We start from the raw sequence: 18,446 nt of genomic DNA, 5'->3' as shown, positions 1-18,446 counted from the left end.
TGCTTTTATTATTTGGCCTCAGCTACAGATGCATTTTATCTCAAATGTATAATATTTTTGTTATCTATTTAGCCTAATGCTGTTGATTCACTCGTTTTTCAACCCTTTCGTGCCTTTTGCTTGTTAATTGGTGGTGCCAAAGTGGTTCTTGTAGTGCTGCTGCTGCTCCCAGTGGTGCTTCCCGTCAGGCTCATATCATTATCCAGATTGTCCATCACAAAGTCCACCACAGTAATGTTAGTAGTTCCTTCGGAATCCCCCTTATCGGTGGGAATACTGATCTGGAACTGCAGCAAGACCACCAGATATGTAACCATTGTGGTTAGCAGTCCCTTGAAGAGACTCCTGTTCACATCGAAGAAGCCACCACAATTGATGGTCGACGGATTCATCTCGGTGGCTCGCAAAAACATATTTATCTCCGTCTGGGCATCCGAATTCATCCAGTTTAGTTCCACCATGAGCAGTTTCTTCTGGAAGTTGGTACGCACATTCACCGAAGCATAATGAGCCTCATCGCAGATGTAGAAGAGTAGTCCAATGTTCCACAAAGCTGTTATGGTAAGACCTATGTCCTTGATGCCAAATCCCTCAGAGAGTTGAGACATTAGACCATAAATCGACAGAGTGATGATGAAGAATAGGTAGAGGCTCATGAACACGAAAGTGTAACACAAGGCGTTTCCAGTATCCCTGGTTAGTTTGCTCAATCGGAGCCACAAAACCCGGTAATCCGCCACCATGGCAGCGGGTCCAATGTGTTTCAATGCCTTCTGGAAACGTTCCGCCAAAAGATGCGCCGTGTTGCTCATTGCCTCGCAAATCAGGAACCACCAGGCCCCCAGCATGGCAGTTAAATTATCCAAAATGCAGTAGGGCACCACCTGATTGATGTTCAAATCCGACATGGTAATGTGCGTGATGACCACCGATAAAACTGAGAGAATCGGCAACACGGTGGCTATATAAACCGCTTTCTGTCGCAGTTTTAGGGGCAAACTGTGACCCGAGATCTGGTAGTACAGCACCTCGAAGTCATCCCAATCGTTGAAGAGCTTGGCTATCTTCCTGGCCTCATACCACAGGATGGGTATTATCATTATGGGCAGGATGTTGACCAGGAACAGGTAGGCAATCACCGCCTCTTCGAAGGGTCCACTCAGGGATCGCACAATGTGGATGCGGTTGTTCGCCACGTAGCCTACATAACACTGGGGGAGGTATTACTAATGTTAGACTATAATAATACAGACGTTTATCTACCAAACTTAAATAAAAAATTAATTAAAAATATTCCTCTATCAACTTTCATGAAATTTGTTCTAAGAAAATTACATAACATATGAAATCTAAATTTCAATCAACTGCACAACCCTGAGGATACTAAACAATTAAAAATAGCTTTCTCAACAACCTATACCGTTTAAAATTTCAAATTAATCTCCAGAATTCGTGTTAAACTCTAACGAAATTAAAATATAATTGGGAAGAGAAATCTACAATTATATAACTATTAAGACTGAAATGTTAATTGAACGAGAATGTTACAAAACAAGAAATGGATTGTATTTTTTTATAGGATATTTTGTTTGTTAGCAACCTTTTAATGTTTAAGATTCCATTTTTGAGGCATAAAAGGTTTAAACACTATTTTTCTATATAAAAACACACTCACCGCTAAAAGCAGAAAGAAAACCACAGAGTAAATAAACGAGGCAGAGCTCATTTCGAACTTGGCACGGGCAGGACCACGTCGAACGATGGGTAATACACCAATAATCCTTAAGAACCAGTTGACAGGAGCTATGTTTCTGTAGAAAACACTCTGGAAACAAAGATGTTACTCTTTAAAATGGATTTTTTATAGTAGTTAGCTTTACTAACTGGCGTAAATTCCGGATTATTAGAGGCCGTACTGTCCGAGCTTTTTTTCCTATCCACCGGTGGAGCCTCGTAGTCCGCATCCAAACGCTCCGCCAATCCAATGGAGTACTTGCGAACGCCATACAAATATGCCTGGGCATTGGCACTATTCAAAGGTTTGGCGTTCAAAAACACCGCGTCGCCTTTCTTGCGTCGATAGTAGTTGGCCATTCCGGAGAGACTGTGTCCGGAATTCCTTTTTTCATGGCCTTTTAAAACTTTTCCGCCAGACGAAAACATTAGCCATGCTCTTGGAAACGCCTCCATATCGACCACGCCCCTGTTGACTTAGAGCCGGAGTTTTAGTTTCCTGTTGATGTGCGTTGTTTGTCTTTTGAATGCATTAACCTTAGCCCGGTGTCCCAATTTCAAATTTGTGTCAATGGCGCGCAATTAAGCGATTTCCAACACTAGGAATAGGGCTGTCAAGTATAAATAGAACTAAGTATTTTTCAAGCAGTGCAAAGGTTTTTTTTAGTGTAATTACATTACTTCGTTTAAATTAACAGAGAAAGCAACCAAACAGATTCCTACACTTGTTCATAAACATTTTTAAAACAAAATGGAGTAACATTGTAACATTTTCTTTTTTTTTAATGAATTTTCTTGTAGTCCTTCATTAGGTCGGAAAAATTGTGAAATAAAATAAAAAACATTCTCACACTTTAATCTTGAAAAACTCTAAAAAATGTTTCAAATTATTTAAGATTGTAAAATTTGTATAAATTCAAAACAATTAAACTTTTAATTAAATTTACGTGTTACCAGACTGCACTAACTCAAACTAACGTTAACTGCATAATTAAATTGTTCTCTGGTCACACTTGTACCACGGGTGTGGGTCCAGTGCAAAAGATAAATAAATAAATCTATTATTGGAAAATGGACAGAGAAAAGTTGATTGTGCCCAATCAAATAGGCTACCTCATTTTAAAAGAGGATGGGGCAGTTCTGGAGTCCGGAGGAGAACTGAAAAATGATGAGCGCAGTGCAAATGTGATAATGGGTCTTCTAAATCTCACAGAAAGGTTGCTTTTCCCAAGTAAAACAAAGGACTTACTAATGCAATCGCACTCCTTTTTTCCACAGTATCGACGAGTCCTTCATGCCGAACTCGAGCTGCGAAAGGATCACCATCGACTACGAGCAGCACTACTACAGCATCTGCATGTCCAATCGTCGCATATATATAGTGAAGATCAGCAAATCCCAAAATGGAGGAGCCGCTACAACCACGACCACGACGAGCTCCTCTTCTTCCAATAGTGTCTACAACGATGCCAGCGATTCCGGGGCCGTGCTGGCTTGAAACATGTCTTCGGATGCCCCATCCACATGCCGATTTTGCTGGCAGGGATCGGGGCAAACCAACCACAATTGGCGCACTCCCATTCTGTATCTGATCCTGCTGTTTATTTGTCAAAAAATACATCATCTGTGAGCTCCTGCTCGAAAATGCGTCTCGCTTCCTGGGTGACGTCGAGTAGCGTGGCCTTGCTGTTGCACAGGATCACATAGTACTGCCTGTAGTTGCAGCGCCTCTTCACAATCCAATAGTCGTTGGTGGTCTTCACCTGGAGCTCCTCGGCCGGTTCCATCTCCTGCTCCCTGCCACTGGGATTGGCCAGATCTGCAATGATACTGAGCACATTGCGGGGAAGTCCCTGGGGCAAGTGCCTCTGCAGGTTCGTATGATGCTGCAAGCTCTGTTCGTTGATAAACAGATATTTGGGTGCATTTTCGCTGTTGCCGGAAGAGATCTCCTGGCCGGTGGCACCCACTGCCTCCTTGGTCAGCTCACTGGTGATGTCCCGTGCTAGGGATGTCAATTGGGGAGCCATGTAGGCGTGGAGTTCATCATATAGCTCTTGTTTGGGTGCAGGTTGGTCCGCTGAAATTTAGAGATTTTTTAGCAATTAAAAAAGGATGATTAAGGATTTTTTTGCCACGTGTAGTCTACATTCTAGAATTTACAATATTAATATTAATTAATTGAAGTTTTCATTATAATGTATACACGTACCATCAAAAAACAGGCAGAGAGTTATGTGCAACGCACGATAGATGAGCAGGTAGTAGGTCTTCACTTGTTTGGTTTCCAGCATGACATGGACCTTCAGTGGATGATCCTCCAGGTTGTCCGCCTCCTCCTGACCTTCATCCCGACCTTTCTTTTGGCTCCTCACAAATCCGCCAACCTGACACTCACTAATGCTCCTTTTAAGCGAAGGACTCACGGCAATGGATGAGCTACTGGCCTCCACTTTTAGCACATGCTGCACCACATACGAATGCAGGCTGTGCAGATCATCCGGGTTGAGTTTTCCGCCGCAAAGGACCTGCTCCTGGTAGAGCATTATGCACTCCTTGATGGCAGGGAAGGTCTCACCCAGCATTCCGAAATTCTGGGCCCGCAAAAAGAGTGATTTATCCAGGGGAAGATATTGTATAGAATGCATCATGTCAATGATATCACAGTGCGAGGGATCCTTTAAGTTGGTCAAGTGCTGGCCATAGAAATGGAGAAGCTCCTGGCAGAGTAGTTCCCTTCGTTTATCGTTGTTAGTTTCCTCAGATGCAAAAGAGGAGAAGCTACCATGTTGGAAGTGAAACATTTGATAGCAATGTCGTAGGATGGCTCTATAAATCCTGTCGGAGATCTCAGCACCTCGATAATCGGCCACTTCAACTCCATCCTTCAAACGCACCTCCTTGGGAACATTTAAAACCAAAACAATCCAATATCCTGGCTCAGGTTGGTAAAAAAGTTGCGTGGTTTTTTGGGTGTGCAACGCTTGACAGTCATCTTCGGAGGCAAAAGTTCTGGAAAATCAGCTAATTAATTACTCTTACTCATTTACACTGAAGTTTAAAGTCCCATAAATACCCTGTAAACCTTATAATGGCCTCACTTAGCCCCACATCTTTGATTTTCGTGTTTAATTCAATGTCATTTGGATGGTAGTACAAAACTTTCTTGTGTTCCTGCAAGAAAATTACTCATTTAGGGGGCGTTTTCTTATCGTCAAGTCCAGAAAAACCCACCTCGCCTTCTTGCTCACCAAAACTCGAGTTAAATACGTAAAAACTACGCAGCGTAATTTCCACCCGCTGCAGTAATTTAGCCATTTTTCACCAGTTTCCCATAAAATGAAGTTTCGCAAAAGGTAAATAATAAATATGTACTAACGCCTTCTTTGTGGCCAACCAGGGATGCAACAACTAAATCTAGTATTGTTGGTATTTTTATTTGCACTGCTTGACTTAAAAATCAACACCCATTAAAAACAACCAGTTTTAAACAATTGCTCATTTATTTTGTGTGTATTATGAATTTGAAAAGAAAATTTGGATTTATTTAAGCAGTAAGTAGTGAAATCCTGGTCTGTACTGAAATTTGGAATTTTGATATGCCCGTCTCTTTCAAATTTAGAGAAAGAGGCGTGACCATATAGTAACTATTGAATATTAAACGAATTTCGGGTTCAGTGTCGGTGCTAAGAATTGTGTTTATTTGGAAATGTGTTCAGCTTAAGCCTGGATTCCTCCGCGTAGACGGAGCACCAAGTGAAGGGTCGATTCCTTCTGGATGTTGTAATCGGACAGAGTGCGTCCGTCCTCCAACTGCTTGCCGGCAAAGATCAAACGCTGCTGGTCTGGGGGAATTCCCTCCTTGTCCTGGATTTTAGCCTTCACATTCTCAATGGTGTCAGATGGCTCCACCTCCAGTGTAATGGTCTTGCCAGTTAGGGTCTTCACGAAGATTTGCATGCCACCCCGAAGACGCAACACCAAGTGCAGAGTGGACTCTTTCTGGATGTTGTAGTCCGACAAGGTACGGCCATCCTCCAGTTGCTTACCAGCGAAAATGAGACGCTGCTGATCTGGGGGGATGCCTTCCTTGTCCTGGATCTTGGCTTTCACGTTCTCAATGGTATCAGAGGGCTCAACCTCCAGAGTGATGGTTTTACCGGTCAGGGTCTTCACGAAGATTTGCATGCCACCACGAAGACGAAGAACCAAGTGAAGGGTAGACTCCTTCTGGATGTTGTAGTCGGAAAGAGTGCGACCATCCTCCAGTTGCTTACCAGCAAAAATGAGACGCTGCTGATCTGGGGGAATGCCCTCCTTGTCCTGAATTTTGGCCTTTACGTTTTCAATGGTATCAGAAGGTTCAACCTCCAGAGTGATGGTTTTACCGGTCAGGGTCTTCACGAAGATTTGCATGCCACCACGAAGACGCAACACCAAGTGCAGAGTGGACTCTTTCTGGATGTTGTAGTCCGACAAGGTACGGCCATCCTCCAGTTGCTTACCAGCGAAAATGAGACGCTGCTGATCTGGGGGGATGCCTTCCTTGTCCTGGATCTTGGCTTTCACGTTCTCAATGGTATCAGAGGGCTCAACCTCCAGAGTGATGGTTTTACCGGTCAGGGTCTTCACGAAGATTTGCATGCCACCACGAAGACGAAGAACCAAGTGAAGGGTAGACTCCTTCTGGATGTTGTAGTCGGAAAGAGTGCGACCATCCTCCAGTTGCTTACCAGCAAAAATGAGACGCTGCTGATCTGGGGGAATGCCCTCCTTGTCCTGAATTTTGGCCTTTACATTCTCAATGGTATCTGAGGGCTCGACCTCCAGAGTGATGGTTTTACCGGTCAGGGTCTTCACGAAGATTTGCATGCCACCACGAAGACGCAACACCAAGTGCAAAGTCGACTCCTTCTGGATGTTGTAATCCGACAACGTACGGCCATCCTCCAGTTGCTTACCAGCAAAAATGAGACGCTGCTGATCTGGGGGAATACCCTCTTTGTCCTGGATCTTGGCCTTCACGTTCTCAATGGTATCAGAGGGCTCAACCTCCAGAGTTATGGTTTTACCGGTCAGGGTCTTCACGAAGATTTGCATGCCACCACGAAGACGAAGAACCAAGTGAAGGGTAGACTCCTTCTGGATGTTGTAGTCGGAAAGAGTGCGACCATCTTCCAACTGTTTTCCTGCGAAGATGAGACGCTGCTGATCTGGAGGAATTCCCTCCTTGTCCTGAATTTTAGCCTTCACGTTCTCAATGGTATCAGAGGGCTCAACCTCCAGTGTAATGGTCTTGCCAGTCAGGGTCTTCACGAAGATTTGCATACCGCCTCGCAGACGAAGAACCAAGTGAAGGGTAGACTCCTTCTGGATGTTGTAGTCGGAAAGAGTACGGCCATCCTCCAATTGTTTGCCGGCAAAGATCAAACGCTGCTGATCTGGGGGAATGCCCTCCTTGTCCTGAATCTTGGCCTTCACATTCTCAATGGTATCAGAGGGCTCAACTTCAAGGGTGATGGTCTTGCCAGTTAAGGTCTTCACGAAGATCTGCATGCCACCGCGAAGACGGAGGACCAAGTGAAGGGTCGATTCCTTTTGGATGTTGTAGTCGGATAGGGTTCGTCCATCCTCAAGCTGCTTGCCGGCAAAAATCAATCGCTGCTGATCTGGGGGAATGCCCTCCTTGTCCTGAATCTTGGCCTTCACATTCTCAATGGTATCAGAAGGTTCAACCTCCAGAGTGATGGTTTTTCCGGTTAAGGTCTTCACGAAGATTTGCATACCACCTCGCAGACGAAGAACCAAGTGAAGGGTAGACTCCTTCTGGATGTTGTAGTCGGAAAGAGTGCGACCATCTTCCAACTGTTTTCCTGCGAAGATGAGACGCTGCTGATCTGGAGGAATTCCCTCCTTGTCCTGAATTTTAGCCTTCACGTTCTCAATGGTATCAGAAGGTTCAACCTCCAGAGTGATGGTTTTACCGGTAAGGGTCTTTACGAAGATTTGCATGCCACCACGAAGACGCAACACCAAGTGCAAAGTCGACTCCTTCTGGATGTTGTAATCCGACAACGTACGGCCATCCTCCAGTTGCTTACCAGCAAAAATGAGACGCTGCTGATCTGGGGGGATGCCTTCCTTGTCCTGGATCTTGGCCTTCACGTTCTCAATGGTATCAGAAGGTTCAACCTCCAGAGTGATGGTCTTGCCCGTCAGGGTCTTCACGAAGATCTGCATGCCACCACGGAGACGGAGAACCAAGTGAAGGGTGGATTCTTTCTGAATGTTGTAATCGGAAAGAGTACGGCCATCTTCAAGCTGCTTGCCGGCAAAGATCAGTCGCTGCTGATCTGGGGGAATGCCCTCCTTGTCCTGAATCTTGGCCTTCACATTCTCAATCGTATCGGAAGGCTCGACCTCCAAAGTAATGGTCTTGCCAGTCAAGGTCTTCACAAAGATCTGCATTTTGATTTATTCTGCAGGTAGAAATTCGAGAGATGGAAAATCAGTATAAAGTTAGACCTTTTCAGTTGGTTGAAATTTACACAACTAATGAAATTCCCTGTCTGACTAATCGAAATGAGTATACGAATTAATCAACGCCTGCTTTCTATTGAAGTTCAAATTTAATATTATCGTTTTGACTTTTTTTCCCGTTTTTCCGATTATTGTAACAAAAGGAAACGAAGAGGGAAACAAAGGGAAGTTGAGAAACCGTTGTTCCGTTGCTTTGTCACTTTTGTATCGTTGTGTGAGTGTACATGTATACGCAGCTCAAAATGCATACATACACTTTTATTTTTCGTATGTATACTGATGACGTCACGTCGTTGCAAGTAATTTAAAATTTTCAGACGTGGCCTTATTAGCATAATGATTTTTATTTGAGCTTAAAAAACAAATTTACTTCTAGCAATTGCTTTAGTTACTTAAACTAGTATTGCAATCACTCAAATGCGTGTTTGTATGCGTGACTTCTCGAATTTTCAGTGGCGTCACTGCGAATTTCACCATTGCCATCTTGGCGAAAAAGCATAAACACGCAAGTTTTATTTATAGATTTGTTTGTATTTTGATGCCAAATTAATGTTAAATAAGAAATGCGTAGCTGCCAATTTCTAATTTTCTGATTCCGCAGAGGGTTGAGTAAGAAAAAACAAAATGGCCGAACAAAGACCTTGAACTGCATTTTTTCTGCATTATTTACGGCCTTTTTTTTGTTATAAAGACGGTTAGTAGCTTAAAAACTTACGTTTTCTTGTAACTTTCGAAGGTATTCTCCTCTTTTTTTAATCACCAACAAATTAAATAATATATACTTTATATGAGTTCGTTTGATTTTACGCTTGTACTTGCTGCTGCAATTGTCAGATTGATTTTAAGTGAGACCGTTCGCGGAAGAGCAATTTATACCCTCGGTCTCCAAAAAAATGTACTAAAAATTGCTACTTTGTTTTAAAATACGCCACTACACTGAAATTTATTGAACACCAATTACATTTTAAGGAAATTAAATAATTCAGGTATTTCCGAAACGTCTGAATCTCTGAATTGCTGAAAATTCACAAGAAACATACTTTACTATATTCTACATATATGTTACCGAAAATATATTAACTAACCAAATTTCAGTAAAACATCCTTTCGAATTTCAAATAATATGAATAAGCTGTTCGTGACAAATGATTTTTGACTCGCGTAAATATAAGTATATAGTGATACGTATTTTCCTATACGCTGAATTTTCAAGGTTTTTTCACTGCTTACTCACCACAATGCAGAGTAAAAATATTTTTAAGGAACAATTTTAAAAAAGACCTCGATACCGTACTGACTTTGATCACTTGAAGAAAATTTTGACATTGACAGTAATTTCACAGGAAGATTAGATCTACACTTACCGAATTCCAAAGTTTTGTTCAAAACAGTTGTAGTATTCGCCTGTACCTTTGCTACTTTGCCTTTATTTGACACTGTACTCTTTACCGGCAAATTTATTTTTAAAAACGCAGCTTGACTGGACAATTTTGAATAAATTTTGTGTAAATGTGTATTGAAAGTGTGATGTGATGACTGTCGAAGCAACGACTGCTTTAAAAATAGTTTTGATTTTATACCCTTTTGGAAATAAACATTAATTATGATTACTGTAGAAATCAGACAAAAATTAATTCTTTAGAATCCCTTTTTATAAATCAAAAAGTTATTTGTAAAATCTTTTTAATAATATTATTCCATAATCTAGTCTTGACACTCATAAAAATTTTGTATTTACCTTGTTAAATTTATTTGTAAAAATTCAAATATCTGCCGTCGCTTATATTAATTTGGTATTTAATATTTTTATAAAAACTTTGTTTATAAAAGGCATGTTTTAAATACATTTAATTCATAATCCAGTCTTCATTTACTTAAAAGTTTTAAATTTCCATTGTTGAAATCGGCTCTATTCATCACTACTCGTAGTTGTTTGTCATAAAACTTTTAACTCCCGTTTTTTAAATAAAAAAGAATTTTTTTCGTAGTTTATTTTTAAGTAGCTTTAGTAAGTTTAGGTGTTGATATAGTCGAATTTACCTGGCAAATCAGCAAAGAAATAAATTTAATGCCACTTAATTATGTGACCATTCCAGAGCTAGTGGATTTTTCTACCCCCCAGATACGGTCACACCCGGCCCACCTGCTATCGGCGATTTTTTTCCAGCTTTCGATTTCGGACATTATAGATTGCAAGCGCGGACCGGACGCAAAATGGAGCTGGAGATAGTGAACGCGAAGAACAGCAAGCCCTATGGAAAGGTGAAGGTGCCCTCCGGCGCCACGCCCATCGGGGATCTGCGCGCCCTAATCCACAAGAGCTTGAAGCAAACGCCGGATGCCAATCGGCAATCGCTGCGATTGGAGCTGAAGGGGAAAAGTCTGAAGGATACGGACACATTGGAATCCCTATCCCTGCGAACCGGTGATAAGGTTTATGTGAAGGATCTGGGTCCCCAGATTGGCTGGAAAACCGTCTTTCTCGCCGAATACGCCGGTCCCCTGATCGTATACTTGATTTTCTATTTCCGGCCGGAGTTAATCTACGGCAAGTCGGCCACTTTGCCGATTTCCCTCACCACCCAGTGAGTATATTAGAAAGTCGCTGAAATCTTTCATTCGATTTCCGACCGAATTGACCTCGTCGCTTATGCAAACTAAAACGCAACAGCTCTGCATAATTATCCACGAACTTTGGATGTTGGTTCACCCAGTAACCCACTTTCTTTTCTTTATATTTTGTAGTATCGCCGCTGGCTGCTATACGGTCCACTATGTGAAGCGTCTACTGGAGACCATCTTCGTCCACCGGTTCTCCCATGCCACCATGCCGCTGAGGAATCTCTTCAAGAACTGCACCTACTACTGGGGATTCACGGCCTATGTGTCCTACCACGTGAACCATCCGCAGTTCACCTCGCCCTGCATGTGCACTGTTTGGGCAGCTCTCGGCGCTTTTGCTGTAAGTATTTTGGGGTTTGGATTCGGATGACAAAATACTATAAATGGGTATTTTTTTAATCTTAAAACCCTCTCAAAGCCAAATGATTTCCAAAACAAAATTCTTCTATTTTAGCAGTAACAACATAAATTTACATTAATAAACACTTGTTACTTATTAAATTGGTCATTTTTATAAGGTGTATGTCACTTTAAATTTATAATATAATTATTTAACAAGATATGTGAGAAAAGTTTTAACTAATTAGTGTGCATATCATGAAATTACTCACTTAAAATCCTTTAAAATGGTTTAATGTTTATATACAATTCGATAATATTTGTTGTGTATGATTTAAGTTAATAAAATTAAGTCATTACTAAGCAGTTTAAATATTTTACAGAAGCTTACAAAATATTTGGCATTTTGAAAGCAATATGCTTTATTTATGAAATATTAATTAGTTTAGAAGCATATTTTTTATTTCTTTTGTAAGTATGTTAAATGTTGTTCATCCTCAAAATTTGTTGAAATGCAGGTTATAGTTTATGCATTTTATTTTTATTTGTTTTTAATTTTACCAATCGCATTAACATAATTAAATCTATTACCAGAATACTAGGCATTCTTCATCTTTACTACTTATTGAAATAATGACTAAAACGTTAGGTGATAAGAAAGCATAAAAAACTGAAAACAATGTATGAATCATCATAATTGCATATCAATACTTTGATAAGTCTTTAAGTTTTCCATTACTAGTCGTCATATTCCCATATTTTCCCAACTTTTATTCTTACTTGATTTTCGACTTTCAGTTCTGCGAACTGGGCAACTTTTCGGTGCACATTGCCCTGCGTAACTTGCGTCCACCGGGAACCAAAGTGCGCAAGATTCCCGTGCCCGATGCCAATCCCCTGACCAAGCTGTTCAAGTGAGTAGATAGATAGTATTAACCTTTATCCAAACTAGTATTTTAATTGGCACTTTCCCAACTCCAGCTTGGTTTCGTGCCCCAACTACACATACGAGATCGGTGCCTGGGTTTCCTTCTCCGTGCTGACCTCTTGCCTGGCCGCCTATCTGTTCGCCTTCGCCGGAGCTTTCCAGATGACCGTGTGGGCTCTGGCCAAGCACCGCAACTACAGGAAGGAGTTCAAGGACTATCCACGCCAGCGCCGCTCCATCTTCCCGTTCGTCCTGTAGGCTCTGTAGGATGGAAGTCCCCGCGACACACACATTCGCTGTATTACCAATTACCTATTCCACATTACACATTTACACATTTTGGCTAGCGTTTAACCGGGTAGTTGTCTAGTGAACTTTGTGCTTTCGTTGATTTAAAGCAAATACAATTTGGAGAAGCGTACGGTTTACGGTTGGCATGTGCATATTTCGTCGCTTTATGGACTTTGATCGTATGGGCAGTTCGATGGAGCGCGCGTAATCAGTTATTGTTTATTTGGGTGCGCCAGGTGCCCAGAAATTTGAACAAATCTAAGGCGCAGCTCTAGTTTGGAGCTTAATGATATATAGTTACATTTTGCTCAATTTTTTTGGCTTTAATATTTAAATAAATATATAAACCAAGCAATATATTTATTTATTTCATGTTTATATAAACGTCTGATTTTATTTCCAAGTGGAACTAACCAATGTTCAAAACACGCGCCTTCTGATTGTATTTCCAATTGTAATAAACCAATATTCAAAACACGCGCCTTCTAGAGTTGCCAGATGGCTGAAAGCTCAACTTTTCTCAACTGCTTGTCATCTGTAACGAAGCTAAGTTGGCTGCGGCTGCTGGTTTTATTGTTTACGTTTTGCCGGCAAACAGGAAAAGTAATCTGTGCACTTAAATTGAAAATTAAATCATGAATCTGTTTGAGGAGCTGGACACGTTGGAGCCCTCCTCCAAAATCGAGCCACCCCGCATTGAAACACCCACGGCGCACAAGATAGCCGTGCTGATATTGCTGAAGCAATATGTGATCGTAGGTGCCTCCCAAGTTTACAGACCCCAAAACCTGATATTACCCATTACTACATTTCCATAGAATAAGAAGTCCTGTTTGGACACCGGCGTATCCATGGGCTCCCAGCGACGTCGCATGTTCTATATTCTTGTCTTCAAGCTGGTCCAGGAGGCCGATAAGAGCTACAATGAGCTGCACAGTTTGCTGACCACGGGCAGATATAAACTGGACACCCTGATGCTGGAATCCTTCGAAAAGGCCATGGCCGAATTCTGTGCGGGCAGCATTGAGTCCCTGTTTGATTTCACTGAGATCCAGAACATCGATGAGATTCTAAACGAGAACTACGGCATAAGCCAGTTCAGCATGGTGGGCGTTTATGTGCGCAGAGTGGGCGTGGTCCTGGAACGCCTCAGTTTCCCCGAAATGATGGATATGTACAAGAACATCTGCTCCTATTACGAGCGAGGAGTTCGTGCAGCAGCCTCTGGCTCGAGAATGGCCGTAGCTGGTGGCATACTCCACCGGGAAGAGACTCCACCTCCAAATCCTGTTACGGAAAAGCCTGCAGATCCTGAAACTGTAAAGAAAGACGAGATCGAAGCTCTAGAACGCAATCCGCTTAGCAAATGGGCGCCAAAACAGGCCAAGTTTTTCATCAACAAGCAGTCGGTACTGCTGGAGAGCAATGAGCGGATGGCTTTGCCGCCTTTGGAGCTGCAAAAGAAGATCCAGGAGATCATACACGACCTGCCACTCACAACCACTCCCTATTTCCTGGGCTACATGAACCAGTTGAGGGTGAGGGACTACAATAACGCACTCTCTGCTCTGCACAGAGCTTTGGATCGCAGTCCCGTGAGGCTGATGAGCCAGGAGAAGGGCTATCAGTACTTCTGCGTCAATTTGGCAGTGCTGCATGCCACTTTTGGTCATCGCGATGAAGCGCTAGTGGCGCTCAGGGAAAGCATTATGTTGGCCCAGGAGCACGGCGACAAAAAGAGTCTCAATCTGGCCAATACCTGGTACTGCCTGCTCAGGGATGAGCTGCCCTTGTCCGCTGTGCAAAAGAGTGTGCAGGATGCCAACGAAGTGGATAGGTCTTTGCTGCAGAACTACACTTTGGCCCTGCACTTTGCCGTAAAACTGGGAACAGTGGCTGGCTATCAGCCCTTGAAACTCTTCGATCTCCTGCAGCACAGCGACAATCTCACCAATCTTAACAACTTTCCAGACCACTCTTCGGAGGCTTTGGCCCTAAGGAGTGCCGTGTGGTCAGCTTATGGAAGGCACGAACTGGCTGCCCTGTACTCCCAGGTTTTACTATCAGCCCGCCATCGTTTTGGCAACGGATCTTCGGGTCTGGGCAGCGCTTTAGCCAGCTACGCCCTGTGGCTTCAGTTGCAGGGGGAGCCGCAACTATCTAAAGTGCTGCTGCATCGGGCTAAGGAGCGTTTTCCACGTATGCCCAGCGCCGAGAGCTGGATGATCAGCCAATGCCATGTGGTCATCCAAGCGGGCATTTACCAGTGTCGCTGGCATGATGCCTTGAAAGCCTGTGATCAGCTGTATTTGCTAGACTCCTCGGATGCCATAATGCAAAGGGCTTCGATATACGTTGCCAAAAGGGAGTTCTTCAATGCCAGGCGCCTGCTGGACAAGCTGGCCACGCAGGAAAACCTGCCTTTCCTCCTTAAAATGCGGGTTCAAGTCCTGCTTGGCTATTGTGGCATGGCGGATGGTCGTTTTTCAAGCGAAACCACTATGCTTCTGCTGCGCGTGGCCGAGGAAATGGCTGACTCACAGATGGATTACGAGTTGGCCTTGGTGGACCTGCTGTTGTCCCAGCAACTTCTGCTCCTCGGAATGCCGCAGAAAGCCTATCAGGCCATAAAGCGCTGCATGCACGACATCCACATCAATGGTGGTCTTTACGAGCGGGCCAAAACAGATTTTGTGTTCGTTCGCTGCCTGCTGGCCATCAGTCAGAACAATGTGGAGGAGCGAAAGGCGCAGCTCCTCAAGTCCCTGGACATCTTGGAGCGAGCCGCTAAATCGTTCAAGAAGCTCTCAGCTCATGCCAAAGTTTTGGATGTTTTTGTGTTCCTGGCCCAGCGTTTTAACGAATTCGGGGAGCGCAACTTGCGCAACAAGTATGCTGGCGAGTTCCGGCGTTATTTCACGGACCATCCGATTCCAAGGGAATATCTGGGGAGTCCCTAGGCTTGCAGTAAGTGCTTGAATCTAAATAAAATTATTTTTACGTTTATATGGAGAATATCCATTATACTTTCAGTTTTTTGGGTTACTACTTAAACTCTTAATATGATTGATTAGCTTTCAAATCAATAATGAAACCAAGATTTGATAATTCCATGTTTAAAGTATGATCAGATCTTCAATCCACGATTCTTTTTAGTTTGGTTTGATTTGTGTGGGCTTAAAAACTGACAAATCAGTTGAAATTATGAAAAATACTAGCATTTTTGCTTAGAACTGTCTTTAAATTATGTTACCCTCCAATACTCAGAATAACATAAGACAATATTATAATCATGAACAGCAAACACATGAAAACAAAACTTGGACAACTGGAATTTTAACTATTAATAAACGTAGTTTTATTAATTGGTTTAAACCGTAGTGGTTGCTTTGTTTATACACTGTACGCCACTACAATGCTAACACCTATCTGAAGTTTTGCAACTGTTCGCTTCGATCGAAGAGGACGACGTTTCCTTGGACCGGAAGGGAGTTCCTTGAATGTGGATGTGTAAATGCTGGGCTATGGAGTGGCATTTGATGATGGGTGACTACTTTTGGGGTGCTATTGCTGGCGCAATAGCTTCGGCCATTCGGGGGACGTCCTCAACCTCTCGATTTCGACTGGGATTGATTGGTATCGACAAACTTAAGCTAACGTGTGGCAATTTCCGGAGTTCCGCTGCCGGTTTTCGTAGAGCTAATATGCGTATGTGGTAGGGTGTAGGGTGTCTCTCGGTTAACGAATCAAGGGTAAGCTGGGCGAGGATCCTCCAGGGCCCATCGCGCTGCTGGGTCCGAGGAGCACCTGCTTCTGCTGCGACTTTTGCAGCTCCTCCATTTGGGCGCGCTCCGTCTCGAAGATGACCGGTGCGAACAGGATCACCGAGCTGGTGAAGAATATCCAGCTGGCGTTGCACGAGAACGTGTAGAATCCCTTGACGCCGTTCACAGTGGCTTTGCTCACAGCTCCGACCGCGTTGCGCAGTGGTTCCGGGAACATCTCTGTCAGGCCCCAGATTCGCTCGGACGCCGACTCCTCGGGTTCCTGTGGGAAATGGCATGAAGAGGGGTATAAGAAATTGCGTATTTTATTTTATCTTAGTACATTTCTATACTAAGATACAAAGATGGCAGAGAAAAGGACTTAAGCCTTGATGATTAACAAAAGCATTAAAACTTCAAGCAGAATGCTTTTGTAAATGTGATGTGGGTTTCTGTTTGAACTGGGTTAAAGTGCAGAGTTAGAAATTTCAAACATTTTTAGTACTATTCTTCACTAGTATAAAAAAATTAATTTAAGCCTCCCTGAAGAAGAGCTTTATCAGATTAACGTATTGGATAAAACTCCACAAATAAGTATCAAAATAATCAAAATATTATAATGAACTAAGGAATTTAGTCTACAATTCAGTTATATTAAAAAAAAAATTTTTTAAATGACCTATACTTAGGGCCAATAATGAAAATGTCTTTAACAATCAACTTGCTTGTTTCTATTGTTGTCTTAACAGGAATTTGAATAAACTTAAGGCATAGTTCTTCATTAAAAAAGAAAGAAAGAATGAAAACTCACATACATAGTGACAATGACCTTTTTTAACGTACTAGCACGTTTTGGCTAACAGCAGATTTCTTAACCAAATAATATATAAATTAAATTTATAAATTAAGTTAAAACCCTTCAAAGTAAGGATACAAAAAGGACAATTCTTCTTCAATAAAGTCCTTATGGTGGGCTTTATGCTCCTCAAGTTTGAGGTTAGTTTGCATGTTGTGTTTACAAACAGGTCCACTTACATCATCGTAATTTTCGCCTTGTGGCTCATTTGAAGTCTGTAAAAAAGCAGGGGAAAAGAAGATGATTAGTACAGGGCATCAAGAAGTCGCTTCTGTGGGACAGCTGCTGCGATTGACCGACAATTACGTGAGCACGATAAGAACTGAGGGGAATCGGGAATACGGAGGGGGTTTCCGAGGGGCCTCCACGTTTTTTACTTACGGCTGCCACTGCGCGCCGCTCGGGCGTTTCGTCCTTGCTGCCGCCTAACGATGACATCCCGCTGTCCTTTTCAATGAACTCGATTTCAGGATCAGAGTCCATCAAATCCTCGATTTTCACTGTTTCGGTATCCACTTTTGCGGCTTAAAATCAACGCACACGCTCGGAAAATCTAGGGTTTGTCCTTATAGCCACCCCTGGAAAGGTCCCTTACAGAACTTATCACGGAAATTGATCGCAAAATGCTGTTCGCATTGGCATTTAATTGAGCCTTAGCGGAATTTTCGTTCGCAGTCGCTTAAAATTTCAATAAAAATTGATTTTATACCGTGCTGCTCCTCGTGAGCTCAGTGGTGGACTTTTAGCGATAGTGGATATCGACGAAATCGATATATCGCAACGCATTCGTGAGAAATCTAAAAAAGCGTTTTTGCACTTCTAGTATTTTTGATTTTTTAATGAATAGTCATGGTACTTATTATTACTCATGATATTATTAATTATATACTTTATCCTACAATCAAAAACCTTTAAATATGATTTTTCACTAAAAACAGTCATGTCAAAAGTATCAATTTTTGATACTTTTTTTTTGTAAGCGTTTGAATACCCAAAAATATTTTAACGGGTTTACTGAGCATTTAATTACTGATTTTCATGTATTCACCTAACATTTACTTGGTAAAGTTAATGACAAACCAGAGTTTATTCGAATATGCATCATATGTAGCATTGAAGCGCAAACTGCAGTTCCCACACAAGCAAATGGATTCAATTTCACTGATGTACTCACTTTTTCCTCGGGTTCACCCATTGTCGTAACTTAACCGCGTTAGAAGTCTTCAAAAAAAAAAAATATACACAATATTATGCGCAGAGCCAGAAATTTAGGAAACGTTTGTCAAACCGAACAGCACAACTTTATAGGTACTACGATTTCTAGATTTCCAACTGACAGAAGCTGCAGAAGCCTACTACAAATTTTAAACTA

At 42.3% G+C, this 18,446-nt stretch overlaps 7 protein-coding genes across 10 annotated transcripts; 3 read left to right on the top strand and 4 right to left on the bottom strand.

Annotated features, from left to right (window-relative positions):
- Positions 1 to 36: 36 nt before the first annotated feature.
- On the bottom strand, positions 37 to 2,240 carry LOC108145774 (gustatory and odorant receptor 63a). Its single transcript, XM_017271343.2, has 3 exons — positions 1,885 to 2,240; positions 1,676 to 1,825; positions 37 to 1,211 (listed from the first exon to the last, which is right to left on the bottom strand). The coding sequence occupies exons 1-3, from the start codon at positions 2,188 to 2,190 to the stop codon at positions 99 to 101; spliced, it is 1,569 nt and encodes a 522-aa protein (XP_017126832.2). The 5' UTR covers positions 2,191 to 2,240; the 3' UTR covers positions 37 to 98.
- A 487-nt stretch (positions 2,241 to 2,727) lies between these two features.
- Positions 2,728 to 3,379, top strand: LOC108146488 (ragulator complex protein LAMTOR4 homolog). The gene is made up of 2 exons (XM_017272518.2): positions 2,728 to 2,951; positions 3,013 to 3,379. The coding sequence occupies exons 1-2, from the start codon at positions 2,806 to 2,808 to the stop codon at positions 3,230 to 3,232; spliced, it is 366 nt and encodes a 121-aa protein (XP_017128007.1). The 5' UTR covers positions 2,728 to 2,805; the 3' UTR covers positions 3,233 to 3,379.
- LOC108146487 (vacuolar fusion protein CCZ1 homolog) lies at positions 3,315 to 5,103 on the bottom strand. The gene is made up of 4 exons (XM_017272516.1): positions 4,969 to 5,103; positions 4,811 to 4,908; positions 3,947 to 4,746; positions 3,315 to 3,814 (listed from the first exon to the last, which is right to left on the bottom strand). Exons 1-4 carry the CDS (start codon positions 5,050 to 5,052, stop codon positions 3,336 to 3,338), a joined length of 1,461 nt encoding a protein of 486 aa, XP_017128005.1. The 5' UTR covers positions 5,053 to 5,103; the 3' UTR covers positions 3,315 to 3,335.
- Positions 5,104 to 5,407: 304 nt separating this feature from the next.
- Positions 5,408 to 9,122, bottom strand: LOC108146194 (polyubiquitin-C). 2 transcript variants are annotated; one of them, XM_041708515.1, is made up of 3 exons: positions 8,990 to 9,121; positions 7,821 to 8,213; positions 5,408 to 6,908 (listed from the first exon to the last, which is right to left on the bottom strand). In XM_041708515.1, the coding sequence occupies exons 2-3, from the start codon at positions 8,200 to 8,202 to the stop codon at positions 5,455 to 5,457; spliced, it is 1,836 nt and encodes a 611-aa protein (XP_041564449.1). In that variant the 5' UTR covers positions 8,203 to 8,213; positions 8,990 to 9,121; the 3' UTR covers positions 5,408 to 5,454. The 2 variants fall into 2 exon arrangements, with proteins under 2 accessions (XP_041564449.1, XP_017127597.2); XM_017272108.2 differs by having other exon boundaries at positions 5,408 to 8,213; positions 8,990 to 9,122.
- A 1,297-nt stretch (positions 9,123 to 10,419) lies between these two features.
- On the top strand, positions 10,420 to 12,584 carry LOC108146506 (very-long-chain enoyl-CoA reductase). Its single transcript, XM_017272542.2, has 4 exons — positions 10,420 to 10,859; positions 11,020 to 11,236; positions 12,034 to 12,149; positions 12,217 to 12,584. Exons 1-4 carry the CDS (start codon positions 10,489 to 10,491, stop codon positions 12,419 to 12,421), a joined length of 909 nt encoding a protein of 302 aa, XP_017128031.1. The 5' UTR covers positions 10,420 to 10,488; the 3' UTR covers positions 12,422 to 12,584.
- Positions 12,585 to 13,038: 454 nt separating this feature from the next.
- On the top strand, positions 13,039 to 15,834 carry LOC108146326 (anaphase-promoting complex subunit 5). 2 transcript variants are annotated; one of them, XM_017272290.2, is made up of 3 exons: positions 13,039 to 13,209; positions 13,273 to 15,421; positions 15,488 to 15,834. In XM_017272290.2, the coding sequence occupies exons 1-2, from the start codon at positions 13,090 to 13,092 to the stop codon at positions 15,412 to 15,414; spliced, it is 2,262 nt and encodes a 753-aa protein (XP_017127779.1). In that variant the 5' UTR covers positions 13,039 to 13,089; the 3' UTR covers positions 15,415 to 15,421; positions 15,488 to 15,834. The 2 variants fall into 2 exon arrangements, with proteins under 2 accessions (XP_017127779.1, XP_017127778.1); XM_017272289.2 differs by lacking the exon at positions 15,488 to 15,834 and having other exon boundaries at positions 13,273 to 15,460.
- LOC108146327 (mitochondrial import receptor subunit TOM22 homolog) lies at positions 15,789 to 18,369 on the bottom strand. Of its 2 annotated transcripts, none has more exons than XM_017272293.2 (3): positions 18,249 to 18,369; positions 17,254 to 17,289; positions 15,789 to 16,501 (listed from the first exon to the last, which is right to left on the bottom strand). In XM_017272293.2, the coding sequence occupies exons 1-3, from the start codon at positions 18,267 to 18,269 to the stop codon at positions 16,193 to 16,195; spliced, it is 366 nt and encodes a 121-aa protein (XP_017127782.1). In that variant the 5' UTR covers positions 18,270 to 18,369; the 3' UTR covers positions 15,789 to 16,192. The 2 variants fall into 2 exon arrangements, with proteins under 2 accessions (XP_017127782.1, XP_017127781.1); XM_017272292.2 differs by lacking the exon at positions 18,249 to 18,369 and adding an exon at positions 17,456 to 17,822.
- Between the last annotated feature and the right edge of the window lie 77 nt (positions 18,370 to 18,446).

Source organism: Drosophila elegans, unplaced genomic scaffold (genome assembly GCF_018152505.1).
Source record: "Drosophila elegans isolate 14027-0461.03 unplaced genomic scaffold, ASM1815250v1 contig_208, whole genome shotgun sequence".
Lineage (NCBI taxonomy): Eukaryota > Metazoa > Arthropoda > Insecta > Diptera > Drosophilidae > Drosophila > Drosophila elegans.
The sequence above is the reverse complement of the archived record's forward strand: the minus strand, read 5'-3'. Positions and strand labels throughout refer to the sequence as shown.